Source organism: Sinohyriopsis cumingii, chromosome 10 (assembly GCF_028554795.1).
Source record: "Sinohyriopsis cumingii isolate HCF-2022 chromosome 10, ASM2855479v2, whole genome shotgun sequence".
In the NCBI taxonomy this organism is placed as follows: domain Eukaryota; kingdom Metazoa; phylum Mollusca; class Bivalvia; order Unionida; family Unionidae; genus Sinohyriopsis; species Sinohyriopsis cumingii.
The window spans coordinates 2490434-2517403 of record NC_142970.1 but is presented as its reverse complement, the minus strand read 5'-3'; the positions used below and the strand labels follow the sequence as shown (position 1 = coordinate 2517403).

General features: G+C 33.4%; 1 protein-coding gene across 1 annotated transcript in view; it reads right to left on the bottom strand.

The window, feature by feature from the left end:
* The window catches only part of LOC149789493 (uncharacterized), a 328072-nt gene that overhangs the window by 90619 nt on the left and 210483 nt on the right, over positions 1-26970 (bottom strand). The window contains exons 16-19 of the mRNA XM_089971520.1: positions 24598-24697; positions 20985-21200; positions 14795-15165; positions 9049-9190 (exon numbers count right to left, since the gene is read on the bottom strand). Coding sequence (XP_089827646.1) covers positions 9049-9190; positions 14795-15165; positions 20985-21200; positions 24598-24697 — 829 coding nt within the window. The remainder of the gene's footprint in view (positions 1-9048; positions 9191-14794; positions 15166-20984; positions 21201-24597; positions 24698-26970) is intronic.

Here is a 26970-nt window from a genome sequence, read left to right as displayed (position 1 = left end):
CACAAAGTTCTCAAAATATAGTTTATTTCCTTCAAAACTGGTGTTAAAAAAAAAATACCAGAACCACTTATTGTTCTTATTCTCTTTAAATTTCTCTTACTCTCTGTAATGTATGATGACTCAGTTATCTCTAACCCAATGCAAATAGCCATCTGTCTCATGACTTTGGTAAGAGGGAACAGCTAGTCACAGTCAGCTGACTGATTCTTATATAAGCTCAACAAAAGTTTCACAAAATGACTGATGCTTTAATGGATGAAAGAATTTGCAAAATTCATAAGAAGTCAGTTTATATCTACTGTTTATTCTCTTTCACTGCTGAGTGTTGAAGCCATTTTGTACGTTCTTCAGAAACTCCAACACACCACATTTGGTAACAACAGATTTTCTTGCATCTTTAAATTAATGTTTACAAGATAAGTGCAGTACAAAAGTCTTTATCATGACATCTGACATTGAGTTGGTATTGTGGATAGAAGAAGTACATCTCAGATTCTGTCAGGATATACAGACAGGCTAAGTTTTAATTCATTCATAATTCATGTATTTTTTAACAACCACCAAGTCATTTCACTGAAATCATTCAGTGTATTCTTCAGATGTATATATAAACTGGATTTGTTTGTTGTGACATTATGTTCACAATACATTAGAGATAAAAACCAGGTCAAGAATTTCGACCTTGAAAGCAATATCAGAAAGCTGACATTTTGTTTCTACTACATAATATTATAATATTTACTCAGAACTATAAGTATACAATCATGATAGTTCTAATGTGTTTTTAACTCTTGCATGATATCAACTTATTTAATGAAAAACAAGTAAATAAAAAGAGTGTGTTTATAGTCCTCTATGTTAACAACTGAAATTTCTAAAATGAAGCCATCTTTCTTGTGTAATCTGGATTCAGGACCTTTATGTAACTGTCTGACCAGCAAAATCAAAACCAGAACAAACATGAAAATAACACATCAATGAACTTAATGAAAAGATTGTGCCAACCAAAGAAAGCAAAGTCTGTCTTGTTTATGTGTGTTAAAGATGGTCAATTATTGTAAAAATTTTGTTCCTTTGTTGCCATAAGATTGTTGCTTACATCAACACACAAAGTTTTGACACTGCCCTGATTATCTCTCCACTGCAGATATCTCTCTAGCCTGCTACCCAGGGACCTAGCCTGCTACCCAGGGACCTAGCTTGCTACCCAGTGACCTAGCCTGCTACCCAGGGACCTAGCCTGCTACCCAGGGACCTAGCTTGCTACCCAGGGCCCAAGCCTGCTACCCAGGGACCTAGCCTGCTACCCAGGGACCTAGCTAACTATCAGTATGAGACTTATTTTGGTGGCTTACAAGAATCAGAAAGAAATGGACCAGTTCTATTCCTTTAGAAGTTTAGGACTTATGGATTATGAGACTGAGTAGTAGCAGATTATGAAGCATGTATATACAATGTAGAGACCAGACTCAAAAACATTTGTAAGAATCAGTGTCAACACAAAAAAATGCCAGTTCACATGTACGTCATATCTAACATAGCAGTGGAACTTCACTCAGCTGGTTAAATCAATTTCCAACTCTAGAAGTCTTTGACTTCTCATTTGTGAAAAATAGCAGGAGATATATATATATATACATGTATATATATATATATATATATATATATATATATATATATATATATATATATATATATATATATATATATATATATATATATAAAAATTAAACTGAGGGTCCCAGGAATTAAACTGGGTGGGAAGTACCTGGTTTATGTAAAAATGGATCTCATTTTACAATGTATCACAATTACCTCCAAATAATTCCACTCTTAGAACAAGTCTCTGAGTTCTTCCAATACAAAACATCCTTATATGTGAGAAAGCCACAACAGATATGGTGTATCGTTACTAATAACCAATCTATTCCAGAAAATGCTGAAAGCACTTGAACTGTATATACTTTACACAGTCAGTTGAATTAATGACAGGAATCCCTAAAAGCTCCAATAAGGTTTCAAAAGTATATCAATCAGTGTGAGTCATGGTTTGTAACTTACAAAATTTCTAGTTTAATCTTTCTTTGTGTTGTACAAAATTTTGTCAAACATGTTAAATTTTGTTTACTGAACACTTGACAAATTACTGACACCAATAAAAATCTGACATCTGGAGATTTTACAAGAATTACAACACCTGATCAGCATTTTACTGATATCATAATTATACTATAAAAGAGTATTAGATTTATTGAATTTATAGCTTTATAGTAATATTGTAAATCTGTTTCATTATGCTGAGCTATACTTTTCACACCAGATTTTAACCTCAATTCAAGAAACATTGACCTCTGGAGTTCAAACAGTCATGCATCTTGAAAAATATATCCCACAATATAACAGTAATGTATAATGTATGTTACAAAATATGTATCCTCATTTAAAACTTTTTACAATGTATACAGAAATTTCTGATTACTGTAATACACTTATTATAACACTGACTTGTAATAAAAAAAATAACTATGCAAAAACCAACTTACACACTGGTACTTATAGGTTACTGCATTTGAATGGGAAAATATGAACGAGTTTTTCAGATGCAAATACTGCATGACCTTTGGAGTGCAGTATATCCATCTGACAAAACAAGTTCATACCTTCCCATACAAATGCAGTAACCTTTTTATTACATGCTCATTTTCTTATTCTACCTAAGGCTTAATTTTATAAACAAAAATACACTACAAGAAACAAAGTAACTGAATGCATGCCGTATTCCAAACTAAATACACAATTGTAGATTCATCATTACACAACAACAACATTATTAATGCACACTTAACTCCACCCAGATAAATTTGAACTTAGTCATGTGCTAGACATAATTTTCGAATGAAAATGGCATTTTGGTCTGCTTAAAATTGAAATTTGGAGTCATATTGTGAATGAATGTGCACTGCAACAACTTTTCCATTGATCTGGAATGAATAGACTTTTGTATTTTTATCGATTCTACAAAATTTCATGATTATGGACCAGATATATGTGTGCCATTTCTACATGGAATACATAGGATTGAAGCAGCAAGGGAGAAGCATGTTGACATCTGCAAGTGTGTTTCTATTCTGTCATTGAATTTTTGAAATCATAATGTGGGAAAATATGAAATCTTTCCATTGCAATTATCAAAAAGACGCTATGGAATATGTTTATTTCATTTTGAGTACAGTAAGGAGGATGTAATTGCACTTGGAATATAGTCGAAATTACAGTAAAATTTTGATATGTGTAATCAAGCATGAGAATTCATTACATGGCTCATGTAATTCGGATTTGCAGAACTAAGGAAGTACATTTTGAGTAAATTCAGAATGTAAAACTGTAAGTATATTTTTTGCCATTGTTATTACCAGCTAAAAAAGACAGCTTATACCTTGTCACTTGCATGTTATTTGTAAGGATCCTGTCTGGTGTCTATAGCTAGCCTAAATCGGAAACATTGTATCAAAAAAGTCAACACTGAATGTGTCAAAGCAGCTGGTATGTGGCAGTCCTGGAAACAGCTGCCTTAGTCCATTAAGAAACAAATTTAATCAATCAAACTTAAAGCATCTGCTACACGAGTATATATGATTTATTTTCAAAGTAGTTCCTAATACACTATTGGGCACATGTGTCCTGCACATGAATGTAATATGAAGGTGTGCAATATCATAAAATACTGAATGATTCTGACAATGTAAAGTTAACGGAAAGAAAATGAGCATGTAATAATTATAAATACAGAGAGGTTTGTACCAAGTAAGAAAATGCCTAACAGGTGCAAGAGTTCAAAGAAACTGAATCCTTGAGACATATTATTTGTACTTGCTCACAGACAAATATGGCTGCAAACAACAAACACCCTAATCTGCCGCTGCATAATACACTAGCAGATATGGATTTAAACAGGATTTAATTGCCCCTGATGACCCTGCCAAACTTCCACCAAATGTTTCAAAACAAGTTTTAATTGCCCCTATCCAGAATACAACTTTGATTCAACACAACATTTCCTGCAGCTTAAAGTGCTGTTTACATGGCTATGCTAAATGGGTGTAAGAATAAAGTAACCCTGCTGTTGCGACTTCCTTGTTTTGGTACTAACATGGACACAGATTAATTTTCTCACCCAATTATTTCCATTTAAGTTAAAATAACCCTGCACTTTTGCAATCTAGTTGGCAGATTCAAAACACAGTATTCATCAGGTACTATTATTAGTTTTTGCATTATAAACAGTTTATAGGAAACACTCTATATACATGGTTCCCACACTTTCCTAAAGATAAATTTTGAGGTCATTTCCAGGGTTTTTCCAGGATGAAATTGCTTTTTTCAAGGTTTACATATGACCATTACTGAATGGAATTAAAGAACGTTTTAGATTATAAAACATGACTAACCAAAAACACTGAAGTCAGAAAAGATGATCATGTGCAAAACCACAAAATGTATCACACAAAACAAGTTTGATTATAATCCTATAAACTGGCATGTAAAGTCATTTCAATGTACAGAATAAAAATTCTAACTTTATTATGCTGCATTGTGTTGCTAAGTGGGAACAAAATAATGAACATAAATTATGTTTTGTTTCCTTTCAAACCTTTAATTTTAAAGAATTATATATATATATATATATATATATATATATATATATATATATATATATATATATATATATATATGTATGCATCTCATAGAAAGTAGCATTTCCTATTACAGCATATATAAAAAAACAATAAATACAAATAATTAGAATCTTGTCTTGTAACAGAAAGAGTTTAACCCTGAATTTAATCTGTGCCATTAAATCCCAAACAAGACTTTTCAAGTAATCTAATCTCATTAAGCCAATCTGGTTTCAGGGTTGATTTAAATTTTGACAAAACACCTTCAGAATTATATACTGTAATATAAACAAGGACTGAATGTTCTGTAAAATCAACTTGTCTTCTTGTAAATCGTTAAACCAGTCCCCAAACCTGTATTGATACTGTGGTTCCTATCATTTTTTAATAAACCACCATGAACTCTTGACCCCCATCCGGGCATCTGTTTTGCACTGTAGTTAGTCTTATAACTCATGTCATGATAAAGGATTGTCAGTCGGGCTCCAAACATATGTTGTGACCAGTGTGAGTTGAAATTTTATTTTACTGAATTTCAAGTGATTCTTTTCCCTGGAAATACTTAAGTGCTCCTACAGAACTGGATAAAAACATTTATTGAAAGTTAAACTGAATTCAAAACTGGAATAATACTTTCTGTGATTCAACAAGAAACCGTTGAAAATAACAGCACTTTGCAGGTTACAACAGACATCATCATCTTCCATTTTGGATTTCATCGGGATTCAAACTTAGTTTCATTCAGGACTTTTTATTACTTGGACTTCTAAAACTCTTAGATTAAAATGACTACCTTAAGCATTAAACCTCTGAGAGCAAATGTATACATCATCACAACAAAAACAGGTATATGTATACATCATCAAGACAAAAATGGGATATATGTATACATCATGACGACAAAAATGGGATATATGTATACATCATGACAAAAATGGGATATATGTATACATCATCTCGACAAAAATGGGATATATGTATACATCATCATGACAAAAATGGGATATATGTATAAATCATCACGACAAAAACCAGATATTTAATGAAGATCTGGTGTGAACCATAGTGACTATCTAATCAATATCTCTCAGTGCATTTGCAATTGACACAACTTTTGAAAATTTATTTATTTCTAACATTTTCTTTATTTACACTGCAATGTCACTATCTGGCAGCAATGAGCATTGTTTGAAAACAAAATTTTAGTTTTTGCATTATAAACAGTTTATAGGAAACAAATTTAACAAAATCTTGAGCTCCAAACTATTATCAAACATTACACACTGACAATAATAATCAAACATTACACCCTGACAATAATAATCAAACATTACACACTGACAATAATAATCAAACATTACACACTGACAATAATAATCAAACATTACACACTGACAATAATAATCAAACATTACACACTGACAATAATAATCAAACATTACACACTGACAATAATAATCAAACATTACACCCTGACAATAATAATCAAACATTACACCCTGACAATAATAATCAAACATTACACCCTGACAATAATAATCAAACATTACACACTGACAATAATAATCAAACATTACACCCTGACAATAATAATCAAACATTACACACTGACAATAATAATCAAACATTACACACTGACAATAATAATCATTATATAGGAAAAAATGAAGAACTTAAAGAAATACAAAGCAGAATTAGTATTCCACAGAAATCAAAATGAAAAAATCTTCAAGGATATTTCTGACTTTACAGTATATGATGCCAAATCTCCTAAATGATACAAGGTATAATGAGAAATGGAGTATGAATATGTGCCAAAGTTGGGAGAAGCAACCTAAAACAAGATCTAAGTTCTTAAATGACATCCTAAACTTGCAAAAATAAGTATTAGCATCTGTGAACAAGGACATTTACAGTCTCCTGGGGAAAAAATGGTTGTAAAACTTCACTTCTGATAGATATAAATTACTTCTACCACTGACTCTAATTCTTCCTTCATTATTATCACATTATTTGGTTTCCCACTCTCTTCTTCCTTCATTATTATCACATTATTTGGTTTCCCACTCTCTTCTTCCTTCATTATTATCACATTATTTGGTTTCCCACTCACTTCTTCCTTCATTATTATCACATTATTTGGTTTTTTGCCCTCTTCTTCCTTCATTATTATCACATCATTTAGTTTCCCATCCACTTCTTCCTTCATTATTATCATATCATTTAGTTTCCCACTAACTTCTTCCTTCATTATTATCATATCATTTAGTTTCCCATCCACTTCTTCCTTCATTATTATCATATCATTTAGTTTCCCATCCACTTCTTCCTTCATTATTATCATATCATTTAGTTTCCCATCCACTTCTTCCTTCATTATTATCACATCATTTAGTTTCCCACTAACTTCTTCCTTCATTATTATCACATCATTTAGTTTCCCACTAACTTCTTCCTTCATTATTATCACATCATTTAGTTTCCCATCCACTTCTTCCTTCATTATTATCACATCATTTAGTTTCCCATCCACTTCTTCCTTCATTATTATCACATCATTTAGTTTCCCACTAACTTCTTCCTTCATTATTATCACATCATTCAGTTTCCCACTAACTTCTTCCTTCATTAACACATTATTTGGTTTTCTGCCCTCTTCTTCCTTCATTATTATCACATCATTTAGTTTCCCATCCACTTCTTCCTTCATTATTATCACAACATTCAATTTCCCATTCACTTCTTTCTACATTATTATCACATAGTTCAGTTTCCCACCCACATCTTCCTTCATTATTATCACATCATTTGGTTTCCCACCCACATGTGGATTTTACTGGGAAACAGAAGAGCATAATAAATTGGAAAATCAGCTAGGAGGTAAGTAGGGCACTGTCCCCTTGTTTCTTTTAATACTGAGGGCATTGCCTCTAGTAAGAGGTTGGAGTGGGGTATGAAGACATCCCCTCTTCAGCTACAGCTGAAATGGTGTGGTTGTATAAACTCATTTTAAACTGTCTCTACTTGATGGATAAAACTACTTAATGATAAAAAAAATCTAAACAAAAAAAATAATCATGGAATACTTTTCTGGAGAATAATAATAATTTATGTTTGATTTCATCTGAAATACATGCAATGATTCTGGGTGACAATTCATTGCATATGTAATCAAATTCATCATCACTCATCATCAAGAATACAAGATTCATCAGACTCCATACCTGGACGCAAACCCATGCCCTTGGCAGACATTCTTACTTTATCTCAATTTCCACATTTCCCATTAAACAAATTTGTGTCCTATTTTATTCACACTTGTGTCCCAGTGTTTATGACAATCACACTTGTGTCCAACTGTCAGTGGTAACCACACTTGTGTTTAATCATCATTTGTGATCAAACATGTGCCCCATTGTCAGTGGTAATCATACTTGTGTCCCATTGTCAGTGATAATGACACCTGTGTCCCACTGTCAATGATAATGACATGTGTGTCCCATTGTCAGTGAATATCACATGTCCCATTGTCAGTAATAATTACATGTCCCATTGTCAGTGGTAATCTCACCTGTGTCCCATTGTCAGTGATAATGACACCTGTGTCCTGTTGTCATTGATAATGACATGTGTGCCCCATTGTCAGTGTTAATCACATGTGTATCCCATTGTCAGTGATAATCACACTTGTGTTCCATTATCAGTGTTAATCACACTTGTGTCTCATTACCAGTGTTAATCACACTTGGTCTTGGATCATCTATGCTCATCATTTGCTTTTTATCTGTTGTATTTTGGTCAAATTTTAAGTCAATATCTGACATGTCGATCATCTGTTACCATTTGTACATTGTATATAAAAGCATCTGCTAGTCTATTTTACCTCATCTCTATTTCATACGCTAACTCTCTCCCCTACCTCTGTACTGCCTAATTTAATAAAGCTATCATAAGATAACTTGTTGGAAACCATGTTTTGTTTTATTCAGTCACTTGTCTTATAGCGTCTGCTGTCATTTCTTCACTGCTTGAACATGATTACAGTTCTTTGTCATGATCAACCAATTGCAAAAGGGACTGTACATTTATAGTTCTCTTTCAAGTATACTAAATCATGTTAGGCAGGCATTTCCAATAATACCCCTCAAAAAAGCAAGCATCTTCCAGACTCAGCATTCAAAGCAATATCTGCTTTTCAAGTGGTCTAGAATTTCACGAAAACTTCTACTGAAAGGTCAGTGAGTTCATTTGTATAAGACTACTATTTTGTATATCTGTAAGCCACTTTGTCAAACAATTTCTCTCCTTATATATTTAATTTTATGCAACAAAAGAAAGAAAAACATATAAGACAATGTGGTGCTGTCCTTACCAACAACAAACTCCTCTTTCTTTTCCTCTTTCTTGCTGCTCTTGTCAGACACTTTGCTTTTTTCCTCACTTGACTTAAGTGAAGCACCACTCTTGCTACTTTTTAAGCTTGCTGCACCTTCCTTATTTAGAGAGCCAGCAGCCTGAAGAAATCAAGAATTTCTCACATTGTGACTCAACAGTGTTTCTTCATTTTAATTTTATTTCAGTTTTATTTATCGTAATACATATTAAGAGGAGCAGGCTCAAAGATAATGCTAATTTGATAATCCAACAGGTTTTTATTGTGCTAATAGAGTACCTGCATGTCCCTTTACTTGACAAAGTACATTAAATACCTGTGGTGGAAATGGTCATGTGTGTTCATACATGCATCCAGTAAATAAGGATGCTGATTGTCCAGTCAGTATACATTTTTCAAACTAGCCTGGTACCCTGCCCCAATGCACTAATCTAAATACAGTCAGTACGCATGTCAATCTAGCCTGGTACCCTGCCCCAATGCACAAATCTAAATACGGTCAGTACGCATGTCAAATTAGTCTGGTATCCTGCCCCAATGCACTAATCTAAATACAATCAGTATGCATGTCAAACTACTCTGGTACCCTGCCCCAATGCACTAATCTAAATACAGTCAGTATGCATGTCAGTCTAGTCTGGTACCCTGCCCCAATGCACAAATCTAAATACGGTCAGTACGCATGTCAAACTAGTCTGGTATCCTGCCCCAATGCACTAATCTAAATACAATCAGTATGCATGTCAATCTAGCCTGGTACCCTGCCCCAATGCACTAATCTAAATACAATCAGTATGCATGTCAAACTAGTCTGGTACCCTGCCCCAATACACTAATCTAAATACAGTCAGTACGCATGTCAAACTAGCCTGGTACCCTGCCCCAATGCACAAATCTAAATACAGTCATTACGCATGTCAATCTAGCCTGGTACCCTGCCCCAATGCACAAATCTAAATACAGTCAGTACGCATGTCAAACTCGTCTGATACCCTACCCCAATGCACTAATCTAAATACAGTCAGTACGCATGTCAAACTAGTCTGGTACCCTGCCCCAATGCACTAATCTAAATAGAGTCAGTACGCATGTCAAACTAGTCTAATACCCTGCCCCGATGCACTAATCTAAATACAATCAGTGTGCATGTCAAACTAGTCTGGTATCCTGCCCCAATGCACTAATCTAAATACAATCAGTATGCATGTCAAACTAGAATGGTACCCCAATGCACTAACCTAAATACAATCAGTATGCATGTCAAACTAGTCTGGTACCCTGCCCCAATGCACTAATCTAAATACAATCAGTATGCATGTCAAACTAGCCTGGTACCCCAATGGACTAATCTAAATACAATCAGTATGCATGTCAAACTAGCCTGGTACCCTGCCCCAATGCACAAATCTAAATACAGTCAGTACGCATGTCAATCTAGCCTGGTACCCTGCCCCAATGCACAAATCTAAACACAGTCAGTACGCATGTCAAACTAGTCTGATACCCTACCCCAATGCACTAATCTAAATACAGTCAGTACACATGTCAAACTAGTCTGGTACCCTGCCCTAATGCACTAATCTAAATAGAGTCAGTACGCATGTCAAACTAGTCTAATACCCTGCCCCGATGCACTATCAGTATGCATGTCAAACTAGTCTGGTATCCTGCCCCAATGCACTAATCTAAACACAATCAGTATGCATGTCAAACTAGTCTGGTACCCTGCCCCAATGCACTAATCTAAATACAATCAGTATGCATGTCAAACTAGCCTGGTACCCCAATGCACTAATCTAAATACAATCAGTATGCATGTCAAACTAGTCTGGTACCCTGCCCCAATGCACTAATCTAAATACAATCAGCATGCATGTCAAACTAGCCTGGTACCCCAATGCACTAATCTAAATACAATCAGTATGCATGTCAAACTAGTCTGGTACCCTGCCCCAATGCACTAATCTAAATACCATCAGTATGCATGTCAAACTAGAATGGTACCCTGTCCCAATGCACTAATCTAAATACAGTCAGTACACGTGTCAAACTAGCCTGGTACCCTGCCCCAATGCACTAATCTAAATACAGTCAGTATGCATGACAAACTAGTATGGTACCCTACCCCAATGCACAAATCTAAATACACTCAGTATGCATGTCAAACTAACGTGGTACCCTACCCCAATGCACAAATCTAAATACAATCAGTATGCATGTCAAACTAGAATGGTACCCTGCCCCAATGCACTAATCTAAATACAATCAGTATGCATGTCAAACTAGAATGGTACCCTGCCCCAATGCACTAATCTAAATACAATCAGTATGCATGTCAAACTAGAATGGTACCCTGCCCCAAATGCACTAATTTAAATACAACCAGTATGCATGTCAAACTAGAATGGTACCCTACCTCAATGCACTAATCTAAATACAATCAGTATGCATGTCAAACTAGAATGGTACCCTGCCCCAATGTACTAATCTAAATACAGTCAGTACACATGTCAAACTAGCCTGGTACCCTGCCCCAATGCACTAATCTAAATACCGTCAGTATGCATGTCAAACTAGTATGGTACCCTACCCCAATGCACAAATCTAAATACAATCAGTATGCATGTCCAACTAGTCTCGTACCCCAGTGCACTAATCTAAATACAATCAGTATGCATGTCAAACTAGAATGGCACCCTGCCCCAATGTACTAATCTAAATACAATCAGTATGCATGTTAAACTAGTCTGGTACCCCAGTGCACTAATCTAAATACAATCAGTATGCATGTCAAACTAGAATGGTACCCTGCCCAAATGCACTAATCTAAATACAGTCAGTATGCATGTCAAACTAGTCTGGTACCCTGCCCCAATGCACTAATCTAAATACAATCAGTATGCATGTCAAACTAGCCTGGCACCCTGCCCCAATGCACTATCCGGTAATCTAAATACAATCAGTATGCATGTCAAACTAGTCTGGTATCCTGCCCCAATGCACTACCCGGTAATCTAAATACAATCAGTATGCATGCCAAACTAGAATGGTACCCTGACCCAATGCACTACCCGGTAATCTAAATACAATCAGTATGCATGTCAAACTAGAATGGTACCCTACCCCAATGCACTAATCTAAATACAATCAGTATGCATGTCAAACTAGAATGGTACCCTGCCCAAATGCACTAATCTAAATACCATCAGTATGCACGTCAAACTAGAATGGTACCCTACCCCACTGCACTAATCTAAATACAATCAGTATGCATGTCAAACTAGAATGGTACCCTGCCCCAATGCACTAATCTAAATACTGATGACAAGAAAATATGGCCAGTTGGAATAGGTCATGTTAACCATACAAGTTAAGAATGCAGAATCATACCAAATAACAAGTTATATCTTTTTATATCTGTATTGATCAATATTCACTACATTGTGAGTGACAATCAGAAATATGTTAAGTTTCTGCAAGGAGAGCAGCCACCATCTAAACATCCAAACTTAAATGCTGACAAGGAAAATCCCAATTGTAAATATTATCAAGAGAAGAGAATGTGAAAGCACTTTCAATTCTGGGAAACAAATGCAGCAAGTATTCAAAGAAAAGTGTGTGATGTTGTACACTTATGCAGCAAGTATTCAGAGAAAAGTGTGATGTTGTACACTTATGCAGCAAGTATTCAGAGTGGTTCAGAAGTATACATGGTACTTCATTTACTGTTTGTTTTAAAATCTTTCTCAGACTGACCCTGGATTTTATGAGGATCAGTGAAAATATTATGGTGATTCTATGGATTTGTGGAGAAAAATCATAACATAAATCAGACATTGGGTGCCATGCATATACCATGCTGCACATGTTTTATGAGGTCCATAATTGTTATGAGGCTTGTTTGATTAAATCCTGAACTTGTCCATTGACAAATATACTTGCTGAACTTCCAACCTGTGCCAGTTTGGGATATCGTTTGCATCTATCTTTCGGAGTCAATGAAATTCAAAATAAATATTAAGCAAACTCATTTTATCCAAAATTGATAATAATACATAATCTGACAACTAAATCCACTAAATGCACGCACAGACCACTCCTTTTGTGTAATGGTTTCACTTCAAAATACAATATCTCTAGATAATTATTTAAAAATCTTAATGATGCATGACTGTCATTTAATCAGTTAATACAGGAAATGGACAATTATGTCGATAAGACAACCTTGACAAATTACATTGCTTTGACTTGATGGGGTTAAATCAATGGTTGATCTGCCAATTATGTTGATAAGACAACCTTGAATAATTACACTGCTTTGACTTGATGGGGTTAAATCAACGGTTGATCTGCCAATTATGTTGATAAGACAACCTTGAATAATTACATTGCTTTGACCTGATGGGGTTAAATCAATGGTTGATCTGCCAATTATGTTGATAAGACAACCTTGAATAATTACACTGCTTTGACTTGATGGGGTTAAATCAATGGTTGATCTGCCAATTATGTTGATAAGACAACCTTGAATAATTACACTGCTTTGACTTGATGGGGTTAAATCAACGGTTGATCTGCCAATTATGTTGATAAGACAACCTTGACAAATTACATTGCTTTGACTTGATGGGGTTAAATCAATGGTTGATCTGCCAATTATGTTGATAAGACAACCTTGAATAATTACACTGCTTTGACTTGATGGGGTTAAATCAATGGTTGATCTGCTCATGAATATTTGGATTGCATAAATATAATATAACAAGATACTGCTAATTGACCATAAAGGATTTGTTTCATAGGAAGTGTTTTGATTGGCTGAAAATTTTGTTGCTTAGTCACATAGTCCAGCAGCAATAGAACCCATGCATATACAACAGTTATTAAGAACTATTTACTTTTGTATCAGAGATGCAAATGAATAAATGAAGGTTAAGTCATGAATTCAGTATGCCCAGTTGGCATGAATGGCCACATAAAGATGTCAAGAATTCAGTATGTCCAGTTGGCATGAATGGCCACATAAAGGTAAAGTCATGAATTTAGTATGCCCAGTTGGCATGAATGGCCACTTAAAGGTAAAGTCATGAATTCAGTATGCGCAGTTAGCATGAATGGCCACATAAAGGTAAAGTCATAAATTCAGCATGCCCAGTTGGCATGAATAGCCACATAAAAATGTAAAGAATTCAGTATGCCCAGTTGGCATGAATGGCCACATAAAGGCATCATGAATTCAGGATGCCCAGTTGGCATGAATGGCCACATAAAGTTAAAGTCATGAATTCAGTATGCCCAGTTGGCATGAATGGCCACATAAAGATGTCATGAATTCAGTATACCCAGTTGGCTTGAATGGCCACATAAAGGCAGATAAATGATTAAAGTACAAATCAACTTGCCCAACTTGTTTTAAAATGGAAAAAAAGCACTTGTCCAGGATTAGCACCTTGGACAATTTTACTTGCCTGAAAATGTAAAGTCTGAGACACTGGGCTTTAGGTTTTGATCAATGCTGAACATGCATGGCTTTTCAAAAAAATTAGACAAATCACAACAAATCACAAGTAAGTGTGTGTGTGTGTGTGTGTGTGCATGTGTGCATGCGTGTGTGTGTGTGCGTGCGTGCGTGCGTGCGTGCGTGCGTGCGTGCGTGCGTGCGTGTGTGTGTGTGTGTGCTGGTCACAAGAGTTTTGGATTAATGATTTTGATTCGAAAGCCATACCTCCATATCTGCCAATGCCTTTGCCAAATCATCTCCTGATGACTCAACTCCTTTGAATGAGACTTGAGATTTTGTGGTCCCAGAAATTCTGGAACTTACATCTCCTTGCACTGAGCCCGATACTGCTTGTGATTGTCCCTTCAAGGACTGGGCTGGAGATTTTCCTTTGAGAGACTGTGCCTTCTCTGAAACCTTGTCAGACACTGTCCGAGGTGAGGGATGTCTTTCTGAAGGAGATTTCTCAGATAAAGCAATCTCTGAGGCAGTTTCATGTATGGGTCTCTCTCCATAGTGGATAACATCTGGTTCTCCAACATCCATTATGGAAGCCCGGTCAGCAGGGATTGAAATCTTCCTCTGATCAGCGTTAGCTTTAGAAAGAAATAGTTCATTGTTCAAATCACAGTATTTGCTTCTACAATGAGCCCAGTAGTCCCACCTTGTATAATAAGCTTCAAAGGTCCACCCTGTAAACCTTTTCTATAAGTAGAAATTGGGCTTATTATTGGAATAAAAATGTTGCTGGATATAAATTTGCTGAAAGGATAAGAGCTGATTATTGTCCCTTACCACATCCACATAAAACAGATCAAAGAGGTCCCTCTCTCTTCCTTGAATATTTAATTTTCATTCAGAATACTTTTAACAAAGGAAAAAGTCAACTGTGTCATCCTTCATTCTAGATATGGCTGACACATTCTAGATATGGCTGACATGTCCCTATCAAGCTTATTGCCAACAAATATCGTTAACTGTGCATCCGCATGATGATAATATCTAAACTTTATTTTTGTTTTGCATTACTGTTTAAATGGTGTGTATATTTCAACGATGTATGAAACCTCTGATATCTATTTTGATTTTCATTTAAAATGTTTCACTTATATTTAGTTTGGCACTGTCTCTTGCCAAAATCTTGCCAGAATCATCCGAAAATGGACAGTTTATGTATTTTTTAATCATTTTATATATAAAAAAAACATGCCATGCAAACAATTTAAACATTTGTAATAGCCAGATCTTGCAACAGTGTATAGTAAAGAAATAAAAATATCCACAGTGAAAAAAGCCATTTTGTGTATAGACTGGGCATGAGAAATTCTTTCTTTATTAACAATTCAATAAAAATTGTATTGATGACTAATCTGAATATAGGAATTTATCAAACAGAGACTAGGTAGAATGGCTGTGTACTGTATACAAATGTGAGGGACTTGTCCTATGTATAATTGTTTGCTTATTAGTTTAATTTTTTATTATTATCACATTACATGTTATTGTAATGTAACATTGTATGCTGGACTTGACCTTGTCCAAAAATGAGTTCATTTCTGCTTGACCTGATTGACTTTTTTTAAAAAATTGTTTTTATTTCATTTATGTAAACAACAAAATAATAGCTTCATTATTCTCTATGTGTATGAACTTAATATCAGGATTTTTATTCAGTTAAACAAGATGGATTAAATACATTGATTTGTGTCAGGGTTTTGGCGATTCCTAAGTGAATTTTACAGGTTATTGTGTTGTAAATAAACAAGACTCATTAGATCATTCTAAAAGGTTATTTTCCATTAGGTAATTTTTATATAGAAAATGCTAATTGTGATCTGAGGTCAAGTAGAGAACTATATAATCTTGTGACTGAGGATTTTACCATTTGTGCTTTAACATCTAGCACTTTTAAGTTGTATTATGTGTTGTGACCAGTTTGGGCTGAATTTTAATTTCTTCAAATTACTGAATTCAAGTGATTATTTTCTCTGGAAATACATAAGTGCTGTGATAAAATTCTTGGATTAAGACATTCACTGGAATTTATACTGAATTCAAACCTGGAATTATATTTCTGTGATTCAAGAAAAGACTGTTGACACATCAACACTTTAATAGCCATAACAGACACGTCATCGCCTTCAGTTTTGGATCTCTTTGGGACTTGTACTGAATTTTATTCAGGACTTTACATTAGTAGAACTTGGGATTTAATTCGCAATACCATAAGTTCTTTTTTCTCATCTTCACTCCGTGTTCTAATGAAATAAATTATTTATTAAATTTTACAAAGCTTGTTGTCTTCCACATTTTCCGTTACTTATTTTAAAAGCATAGACTCGTAACACTTGTGCAAAATGTAATAACATGGTTTTGTTACAGCACACAGTATGTGAGTGACCTGTGCAACTGTATAGCATGGTTTTCTAAATGCACAGACCAAGGATATCAATTTGATACATTTTCTGTCAACACTTCAGTGAGATTGATAATTGTTTTATATTACATAGCTTCAGGGTCTCCAGAAAAAAAGAAAACAAATCAAATCAATGGTTTCAGTTATTCATCAAAATTCTGTAACATGAGAAAGAATGACAGAAATAAAGGTGTAGTGCAACATGAATATGTATGAAATTTTTAAATTTTTACATCATATATATTTGAGATGAAGTGCATGAGATTTTTATCTTTACACCATTACACATTACAAAGTGGTAGGCAAATTACTACTATGGTCTTATGAGGTTCATTAGGGTCACAGTACACACACACACATATATGTATATATATATATATATATATATATATATATATATATATATATATATATATATATATATATATATATATATATATATATATATATATATAATTATTCTCCTTTTCCTTTATTTATAAAAATGATTTTATATATGTCACTGCATTAAAAATAGAATAAACTTTGTAAGTATACAATATAATCCTTATCATTGTTCCAATCAATTTTATATGTCCTCTCTACTGTAGGATAAAATACTGTGTCAAGTTTCCTCCATTGCACAGAATACTTTCAAGCTGTGAATTAAATAACACTTCAAATGAAAACAAATGAATCATGAAACAAAAAACATTTCATTTTAACTGGGTTTAATGCCAGTTTCATAAGTGCCATGTCTTGCATGCATGCCATTACATTACCTACCTATTAACATGCACCTAACAGAATTACCTAACTAAAACTGGTCTAGTCTTTTCTTCTTCAAAGGATACAGAATTACCTAACTAAAACTGGTCTAGTCTTTTCTTCTTCAAAGGATACAGAATTACCTAACTAAAACTGCTCTACAGTCCTTTCTACTTTGAAGGACACAGAATTACCTAACTAAAACTAGTCTACAGTCATTTCTTCTTCAAAGGATACATAATTACCTAAAACAAGTCAAGTCTTTTCTACTTCAAAGGATACAGAATTACCTAAAACAAGTCAAGTCTTTTCTACTTCAAAGGATACAGAATTACCTAAAACAAGTCAAGTCTTTTCTACTTCAAAGGATACAGAATTACCTAAAACAAGTCAACAGTCTTTTCTACTTCAAAGGATACAGAATTACCTAAAACAAGTCAAGTCTTTTCTACTTCAAAGGATACAGAATTACCTAAAACAAGTCAACAGTCTTTTCTACTTCAAAGGATACAGAATACCTAAAACAAGTCAAGTCTTTTCTACTTCAAAGGATACAGAATTACCTAAAACAAGTCAACAGTCTTTTCTACTTCAAAGGATACAGAATTACCTAAAACAAGTCAACAGTCTTTTCTACTTCAAAGGATACAGAATTACCTAACACTGATCTACAGTCTTTTCTTCTTCAAAGGATACATAATTACCTAAAACTAGCCAACAGTCTTTTCTACTTCAAAGGATACAGAATTACCTAACACTGATCTACAGTCTTTTCTTCTTCAAAGGATACATAATTACCTAAAACTAGCCAACAGTCTTTTCTACTTCAAAGGATACAGAATTACCTAACTAAAACTGGTTTACAGTCTTTTCTTCTTCAAAGGATATAGAATTACCTAACTACAACTGGTCTACAGTCTTTTCTACTTCAAAGGACACACAATTACCTAACTAAAACTGGTTTACAGTCTTTTCTTCTTCAAAGGATATAGAATTACCTAACTACAACTGGTCTACAGTCTTTTCTACTTCAAAGGACACACAATTACCTAATTAAAACTATTCTACAGTCTTTTCTTCTTCAAAGGAAACAGAATTACCTAACTAAAACTAGTCTAGAATCTTTTCTTCTTCAAAGGATACAGAATTACTTAACTAAAACTGCTCTACAGTTCTTTCTACTTTGAAGGACACAGAATTACCTAACTAAAACTAGTCTACAGTCATTTCTTCTTCAAAGGATACAGAATTACCTAAAACAAGTCAAGTCTTTTCTACTTCAAAGGATACAGAATTACCTAACTAAAACTGGTCTACAGTTTTTTCTACTTCACAGGATACAGAATTACCTAACTAAAACTGGTCTACAGTTTTTTCTACTTCACAGGATACAGAATTACCTAACAAAAACTAGTCTAGAGTCTTTTCTTCTACAAAGGATACAGAATTACCTAACTACAACTGGTCTACAGTCTTTTCTACTTCAAAGGACACATAATTACCTAATTAAAACTAGTCTACAGTCATTTCTTCTTCAAAGGAAACAGAATTACCTAACTAAAACTAGTCTACAGTCTTTTCTACTTCAAAGGAAGAATAATTACCTAATGAAAACTAGTCTAGAGTCTTTTCTTCTACAAAGGATACAGAATTACCTAACTAAAACTGCTCTACAGTCCTTTCTACTTTGAAGGACACAGAATTACCTAACTAAAACTAGTCTACAGTCATTTCTTCTTCAAAGGATACAGAATTACCTAAAACAAGTCAAGTCTTTTCTACTTCAAAGGATACAGAATTACCTAACTAAAACTGGTCTACAGTTTTTTCTACTTCACAGGATACAGAATTACCTAACTAAAACTAGTCTACAGTCTTTTATTCTTCAAAAAAAACAGAATTATCTACAGTCTTTTCTTCTTCAAAGAAAACAGAATTACCTAATTAAAACTAGTCTACAGTCTTTTCTTCTTCAAAGGAAACAGAATTACCTAACTAAAACTAGTCAAGAGTCTTTTATACTTCAAAGGAAACATAATTACCAAACTAAAACTAGTCTACAGCTTTCTCTTCTGCAAAAGGATACTGACTTATGTAACTAAATCTAGTTAAGTTTTTCCTACTTCACATGATATGGAATTACCTAACTAAATAAAGTATACCTTTTTCTCTACTGCACATGATACCGAATTAACAAGCTAAATCTGGTCTACTTTTTGCATAGGATACTGAATTAGCTAACCAAATCTGATCTAGTTTTCTCTATTGCACAGGATACCTAACCATGAATGAGAGGTCATACAAAGGCAAGAGTGGTCTCAGTAAGTGTCTTGGTCTGTGGGCTTGCACGAATAATATAACATGTTAATTCATTACCCATGAAGCAGAACGCATGGAACATGGAGACTGTCCAGTTATCTCACATTCTAATTATGATTGTCAGAGTGTAAGATTCTGGACACACAGAAGGGTAGAATATGGTCTACAAAATCAAATCAAATAATAAATGCAATTTAAAATCATCAAAGATAATGAAAAATTACATTGGAACTGTTATTACTTGTCAACATTCCTTTTCTCAGACTACTTCAGTATATAAAAAAATAGTATAAAAGGTTGCATATTGTTGTTCCCATGGGTCAAATTCCAACATGTGCCTCATCTGTATTCAGTTACAATCATCCCAATGATCAGAATCATTATAATTGATTTAAATAATGCCCCAGTGATCAGAATCATTATAATTGACTTAAATAATGCACCAGTGATCAGAAACATCGTGATTTACTTAAATAATGCCCCAGTGATCAGAATCATTATGACTGAATTAAATAATGCCCCAATGATCAGAAACATCATGATTTACTTAAATAATGCCCCAGTGATCAGAATCATTATAATTGACTTAAATAATGCCCCAGTGATCAGAAACATCATGATTTACTTAAATAATGCCCCAGTGATCAGAAACAATAATTTACTTAAATAACGCCCCAGTGATCAGAATCATTATGATTGAATTAAATAATGCCCCAGTGATCAGAAACAATAATTTACTTAAATAATGCCCCAGTGATCAGAATCATTATAATTGAATTAAATAATGCCCCAGTGATCAGAAACATCATGATTTACTTAAATAATGCCCCAGTGATCAGAATCATTATAATTGACTTAAATAATGCCCCAATGATCAGAATCATTATGATTTATTTAAGTAATGTTGCACATTTAGCACTCTTGTCATCATACCTTGGGTAGCTGGCATGTAAATGTGACCCTCCTTGACTCCACCCATTGCCTGATGCATTCGGGTCCTGGACCGGATGATGCTTCGCCCATTCTCATCTCTGATGATTTCAATGTCTTCTGGAGTCAGTGTCTGATTAGCTAAGGCCTGCATAAGTTCTGAATCAATTTCAGCATCGAGTGGAATACTTCCTGCCTCCATCCCTGCTGCCTTTGTGACTAAATTACAATAACAGAGATGCACAGTGAAAAACCCGTCTATAAAGGTGACTCAGGGGACCATGAATTTGTGTCCTTTGTGGATATGTGTCCATTGTATATACAACAGAAATAAAGAACAGGAGTTTACTAAATTAAGTCCCATATAAGCAGGTACCCTATATGCGAAGGTATCTGACAGAATAGACTTTGAGGTGTTATAAATTTCATAGACATAATATTTGCACAATATCGGCAAGGAAACTTAATTTATGCAAATATTTTTCACACCTTTAAATATAAAACAAGATATATGACATGAGATTAATGAATTAGTTGTAAAAATTTTATTTTGTCAATGAACTAATTTAAATAATTATAATTTTGTGAAGCTTTATTAATACTAAAATTGTTTTAATCATTTACAATATTTATTGTTTTTCATTTTCAGCTAAATTGTTGTTAATAATAAAATAAACATACAGTACAAAATAAACATACTGTATAAAATAAAGCTTTCAGAAACATGCTTTTATCCCAAATATCATGAAAGAATCTATTCACATGATTTTTTAAAATATTTTTTGCAGTTTGTAAAAACTTGTCAAAACACTATTTCCAATCAGTACTTTGCAAACATTTCATGCTGTGATTATGAAGAAGTACTGAAGTCACACAAATTTAATACAAAGCCATACATGCTAAGTTTTCTGGAACCAAATCAGGGAGATTGGGCCCAAATCAGGGAGATTAGCGCAACAACTATTTTTCTCATAAGTTTTAGTGTGAAAGTGCAGATCATACCAAATCTAAGTAAAATAACTATAATGAATAATAGTTACTGAACTTAATTGATTTTTGTTACATGTTATTTTCTTAATCTCACAAAAAATAATTTAAGAATCTTCACAAGAATCAATGCGGTTCTAAAAATAATGATATACTGGAACTTCACTCAAACAAACTTAGTCTTTTTTCAACATGTGTTGGTTGTCTTTCAGTCTTGTAGAGAAGCTGAAGTTGCTAATATATTTATGTCATGAATATGCTCAAGTTGCTAATATATTTATGTCATGAATATGCTCACGTTGCTAATATATTTATGTCATGAACATGCTCAAGTTGCAAATATATTTATGTCATGAATATGCTCAAGCTGCTAATGTATTTATGTCATGAATATTTTTAAGTTGCAAATATATTTATGTCATGAATATGCTCAAGTTGCTAATATATTTATGTCATGAATATGCTCAAGCTGCTAATGTATTTATGTCATGAATATTTTTAAGTTGCAAATATATTTATGTCATGAATATGCTCAAGCTGCTAATATATTTATGTCATGAACATGCTCAAGTTGCTAATATATTTATGTCATGAACATGCTCAATTTGCTAATATATTAATGTCATGAATATGCTTAAGCTGCTAATATATTTGTCATGAACATGCTCAAGTTGCTAATATATTTATGTCATGAATATGTTCAAGTTGCTAATATATTTATGTCATGAATATGCTCAAGTTGCTAATATATTGTCACGAATATGCTCAAGTTGCAAATATATTTATGTCATGAATATGTTCAAGTTGCTAATATATTTATGTCATGAATATGCTCAAGTTGCTAATATATTGTCATGAATATGCTCAAGTTGCAAATATATTTATGTCATGAATATGCTCAAGTTGCTAATATATTTATGTCATGAATATGTTCAAGTTGCTAATATATTTGTCATGAATATGCTCAAGTTGCTAATATATTTATGTCATGAATATGCTAAAGCTGCTAATAAATTTATGTCATGAATATTTTCAATTTGCAAATATATTTATGTCATGAATATGCTCAAGTTGCTAATAATGTCATGAATATGCTCAAGCTGTTAATATATTTATGTCATGAATATGCTCATGCTGCTAATATATCTATGTCATGAACATGCTCAAGTTGCTAATATATTTATGTCATGAAGATGCTAAAGTTGCTAATATATTTATCTCATAAATATGCTCAAGTTGCTAATATATTATAGTTCACTATAATAAAAATAAATCTGAGTAAAAAAGTCAGAGACCTCACTAAATTATTTCTGTAAATTTCAATTTACATATTTTATGTTTAAAACTGATAGACAAGTGATATATTTTTTAAACCAAATAAACTGGGTCCCCGCATGGCTGAGGGGTCTGAAGCACTCTCCGTTATGGATCACTGCCATCTCACCTGCTACATGGGTTAGAGTCTTGGATTTGGCCAGTGTGGGTATGTGAGAAAGATTGCCAGTAGCTTCTCATGGATTGGTGGTTCTTTCCGGGTTTTCCAGGGTTCTTCCTCCACCATTAATACTGGCCGCATGTATAGCCTATCATGTGCTGAAAAATAGCGTTAAACCCTACAAAAACAACAACAACAACAACAACCAAATAAACTCTTCTTATAGTCCTAAAAGCAGACATGAAGTTTTGGTAAATATAATATTATTAATTTTAATTTTATTTTAATTTCAATAAATTCTGTGCACAAAAAAAAATTCAACTTATTTGTGACCTCAAATTTTTCCTCATAAGTGATGGTTAATGCTGTTAATACAACATTTTGTGAATATTTTGGCAAATTTTGCTTCCTTTGAAAATGTGTAAAACTTGTGTGTTTGCTTACAACTTTTATGATGTGAAGTGCTTGATGCTCATTCATACAACATAGTCCTAAAATTGACAAATTCCATGCAGTAGATAACACATTCTTTTAGTCCTAAAATTGACAAATTCCATGCAGTAGATAACACATTCTCTTAATATTAAAACTGACAAATTTCGTGCAGTAGATGACACATTCTCTTAGTCCTAAAATTGACAAATTCCACGCAGTAGATAACACTTTCTCTTAGTCCTAAAATTGACAATTCCATGCAGTAGATAACACTTTCTCTTAGTCCTAAAATTGACAAATTCCATGCAGTAGATAACACATTCTCTTAGTCCTAAAATTGACAAATTGCATGAAGTGGATAACACATTCTCTTAATCCTAAAACTGACAAATTCTATGCAGTAGATAACACATTCTCTTAGTCCTAAAATTGACAAATTCCATGCAGTAGATAACACATTCTTTTAGTCCTAAAACTGACAAATTCCATGCAGTGGATAACACATTCTCTTAGTCCTAAAATTGACAAATTCCATGCAGTGGATAATACATTCTCTTAGTCCTAAAATTGACAAATTCCATGCAGTAGATAACACATTCTCTTAGTCCTAAAACTGACAAATTCCATGCAGTAGGTAACACTTTCTCTTACTTTCAATAAATCAATGTTCAAATAAGATTTTAGGAATGGTGCATTCTCTTTTCAGGCAAAGTAAATCTTAAGATAACAGCAAATATGTACATAAAATCTGAAACTTACTGGCAGTGACCAGATTTTTCTTTATCTCATCCCTGTATTCTGCAACAGTTGGACCTGCACTGTTCCTCTTCTGATTCTTCATTATTTCCTCAATCATTGTCTAAGAAGGCAAACAAACAAATAGGCACATTTTTTTAAAGCTGAATTGAACAATTAATTTTAAATATAATTTTGCTTTTTAAGAAAAGGTAAGAAAACAGTTAAATATCTGTAATAGTTGAGGAGCTCAAAAGTGTTGTGTGCAACTCAGTTACAATTAGTACAGATTATTATTGTTATTATTATTATTATTGTTATTATTATTATTGTAATAGCTCATGTCAAACAAACAAATCATTTTGCAAGAATCTGACACTATATGTTTAATATGTCTTAATCTGTATGTCTTATATAGTACACTACCTACCAACAAAGTTGTCATTTCATGTTTGCTTGAAATATTCAGTAAAATATATGAATTTTCCAATCTGCTATATTACAATCACATGACTACAATATAACACTGTTCAGATGCCCTGATCAGCAGAAAATCATATTTATCAACTGTTAATATTTTTACATCACGTGATTTGTACTTAACTTGACCTTCATGCCCAAAAACAGTAATATTGGCTGCTAGTGAAAAAGAAATCAGACAACAACATCTGAATAAATACAGAGACTTTGTATAAGAATTGCTTTGGTTGGTTTTCACCACCCTTATAACACATTACTGTGAAAAGGAAATGGGGGCAAAGTGCCACTCCCAAGGTCAAAGTAAGGCAACTGACCTGGTGGGAATCAAACCTTAGACACTTGAATCATGCATTTGATGTTCCACGAAGTAAACTACCTTGAAATCATATATAATACAAGCCCAACAATAAAACAAAAGTACATGGCACTTCATATTCCCACCATGTGCTTAACATTCCTCTATTTAGATAACTAAAATTTGTTTGCAGAAACTACTTTTGTTTTTTCAGTCACTGACCTTGACCCCAGATGTAAGCCTATGTACCGTATTTGCCAGCCTATAAGTTGATGTGGAGTAGAAGTCTATTCAGCAAATTTTCCATCCTTTATCCATATATAAGTCAATGCTGAGTATAAGACGAGGCCAGATCATAACTCTGACTGTGTTTTTCACTTCGTTTTACACAGCATTGCAAATTTTATCCTATCTGTAACTCTGTAACCTTTCCAGTCAGGTCATTAAATGTAACTAACAGTACCTAATTTGCTTCAAACAAAGTATTATGTATTATGTACTTTTAGCTACATATAATGACACTGACCTGAAAATTTATTGAGTTACATATATCAAAAAACTCATGATACTGTGTGGAATTAAATTATAATGACTTTCTTAAATAGTAAAAGTATCACTATATGCTATTTGAGATTACCAGCAATAGGGGAATTGCATCATTAATACTAAAATGCCTTTTCCATTTTGTTTTTTTTTGGTGTGGAGAGGAGAGATACAGAGACAAGGATGCATATGTATCCCTAGCATTTTTCTTCTTGCACCCCGTGATCAAAATAAAATATGGTCTGATATGTGAGAGTGTTTGAATTCGAGTTCAAGTTCAGTTCTTTGTGGGTTTTTTTTTCTTCACCTTATTGCTCCTGTGTTGCTGAAGCTTTTGTCAAAGAGGAAACAATAATAAATTAAACAGTGAATATAAAATATGAAAATACATACCATACTCCTTCATGGTTTAAATATTCACAATATTTAAACCCCGCTTAACTAGCGGTATTAATTGATAACTGAATATGGCACTGCACTTGTACATGAATAAGATCAGTCATCAGGTAAGTGAACGATACAGATTTACAATCATGAAGACATTTGTCTGTCTGTCTGTCTTTAGCTCTCTTTCAGTGGGGTATACATTTTATCTGTTCATTAGGTACAAGAAGAAATTGTGATTGAATGTGTCTTTGTCATGGTTATTCATCTTCTAACTTGTAAATTCTAATGCGCACATAATCAAATTTAAACAACATATATTACAAACAACGTACATACCTGGTGCATGCTGCTTTAGTGCAGTTACATCTGATCTATGTTAATTTTTAATACTCATGATCATGTAATTGTCTAAAATATTCAATGTGGGATCCTATATTTTTCCATACACGATATCTTTCCCAATATGAAATATTTTTGCACATTATTTTTCGTACTCTTGAAGAATTATTTTCCACACAAAAATATATGATAAAGCAATTTAGATGATATAATCCATATATAAACCGATTCAGAGTATAAGATGAACCTAAGATTTTCTGGTCAGAAAGTATCATCTTATAGGCCAGCAAATATGGTATGTGATGTAGAACTAAAGCTATTGTGAGGAATCCCTTTTTATTCTTATAATCAGA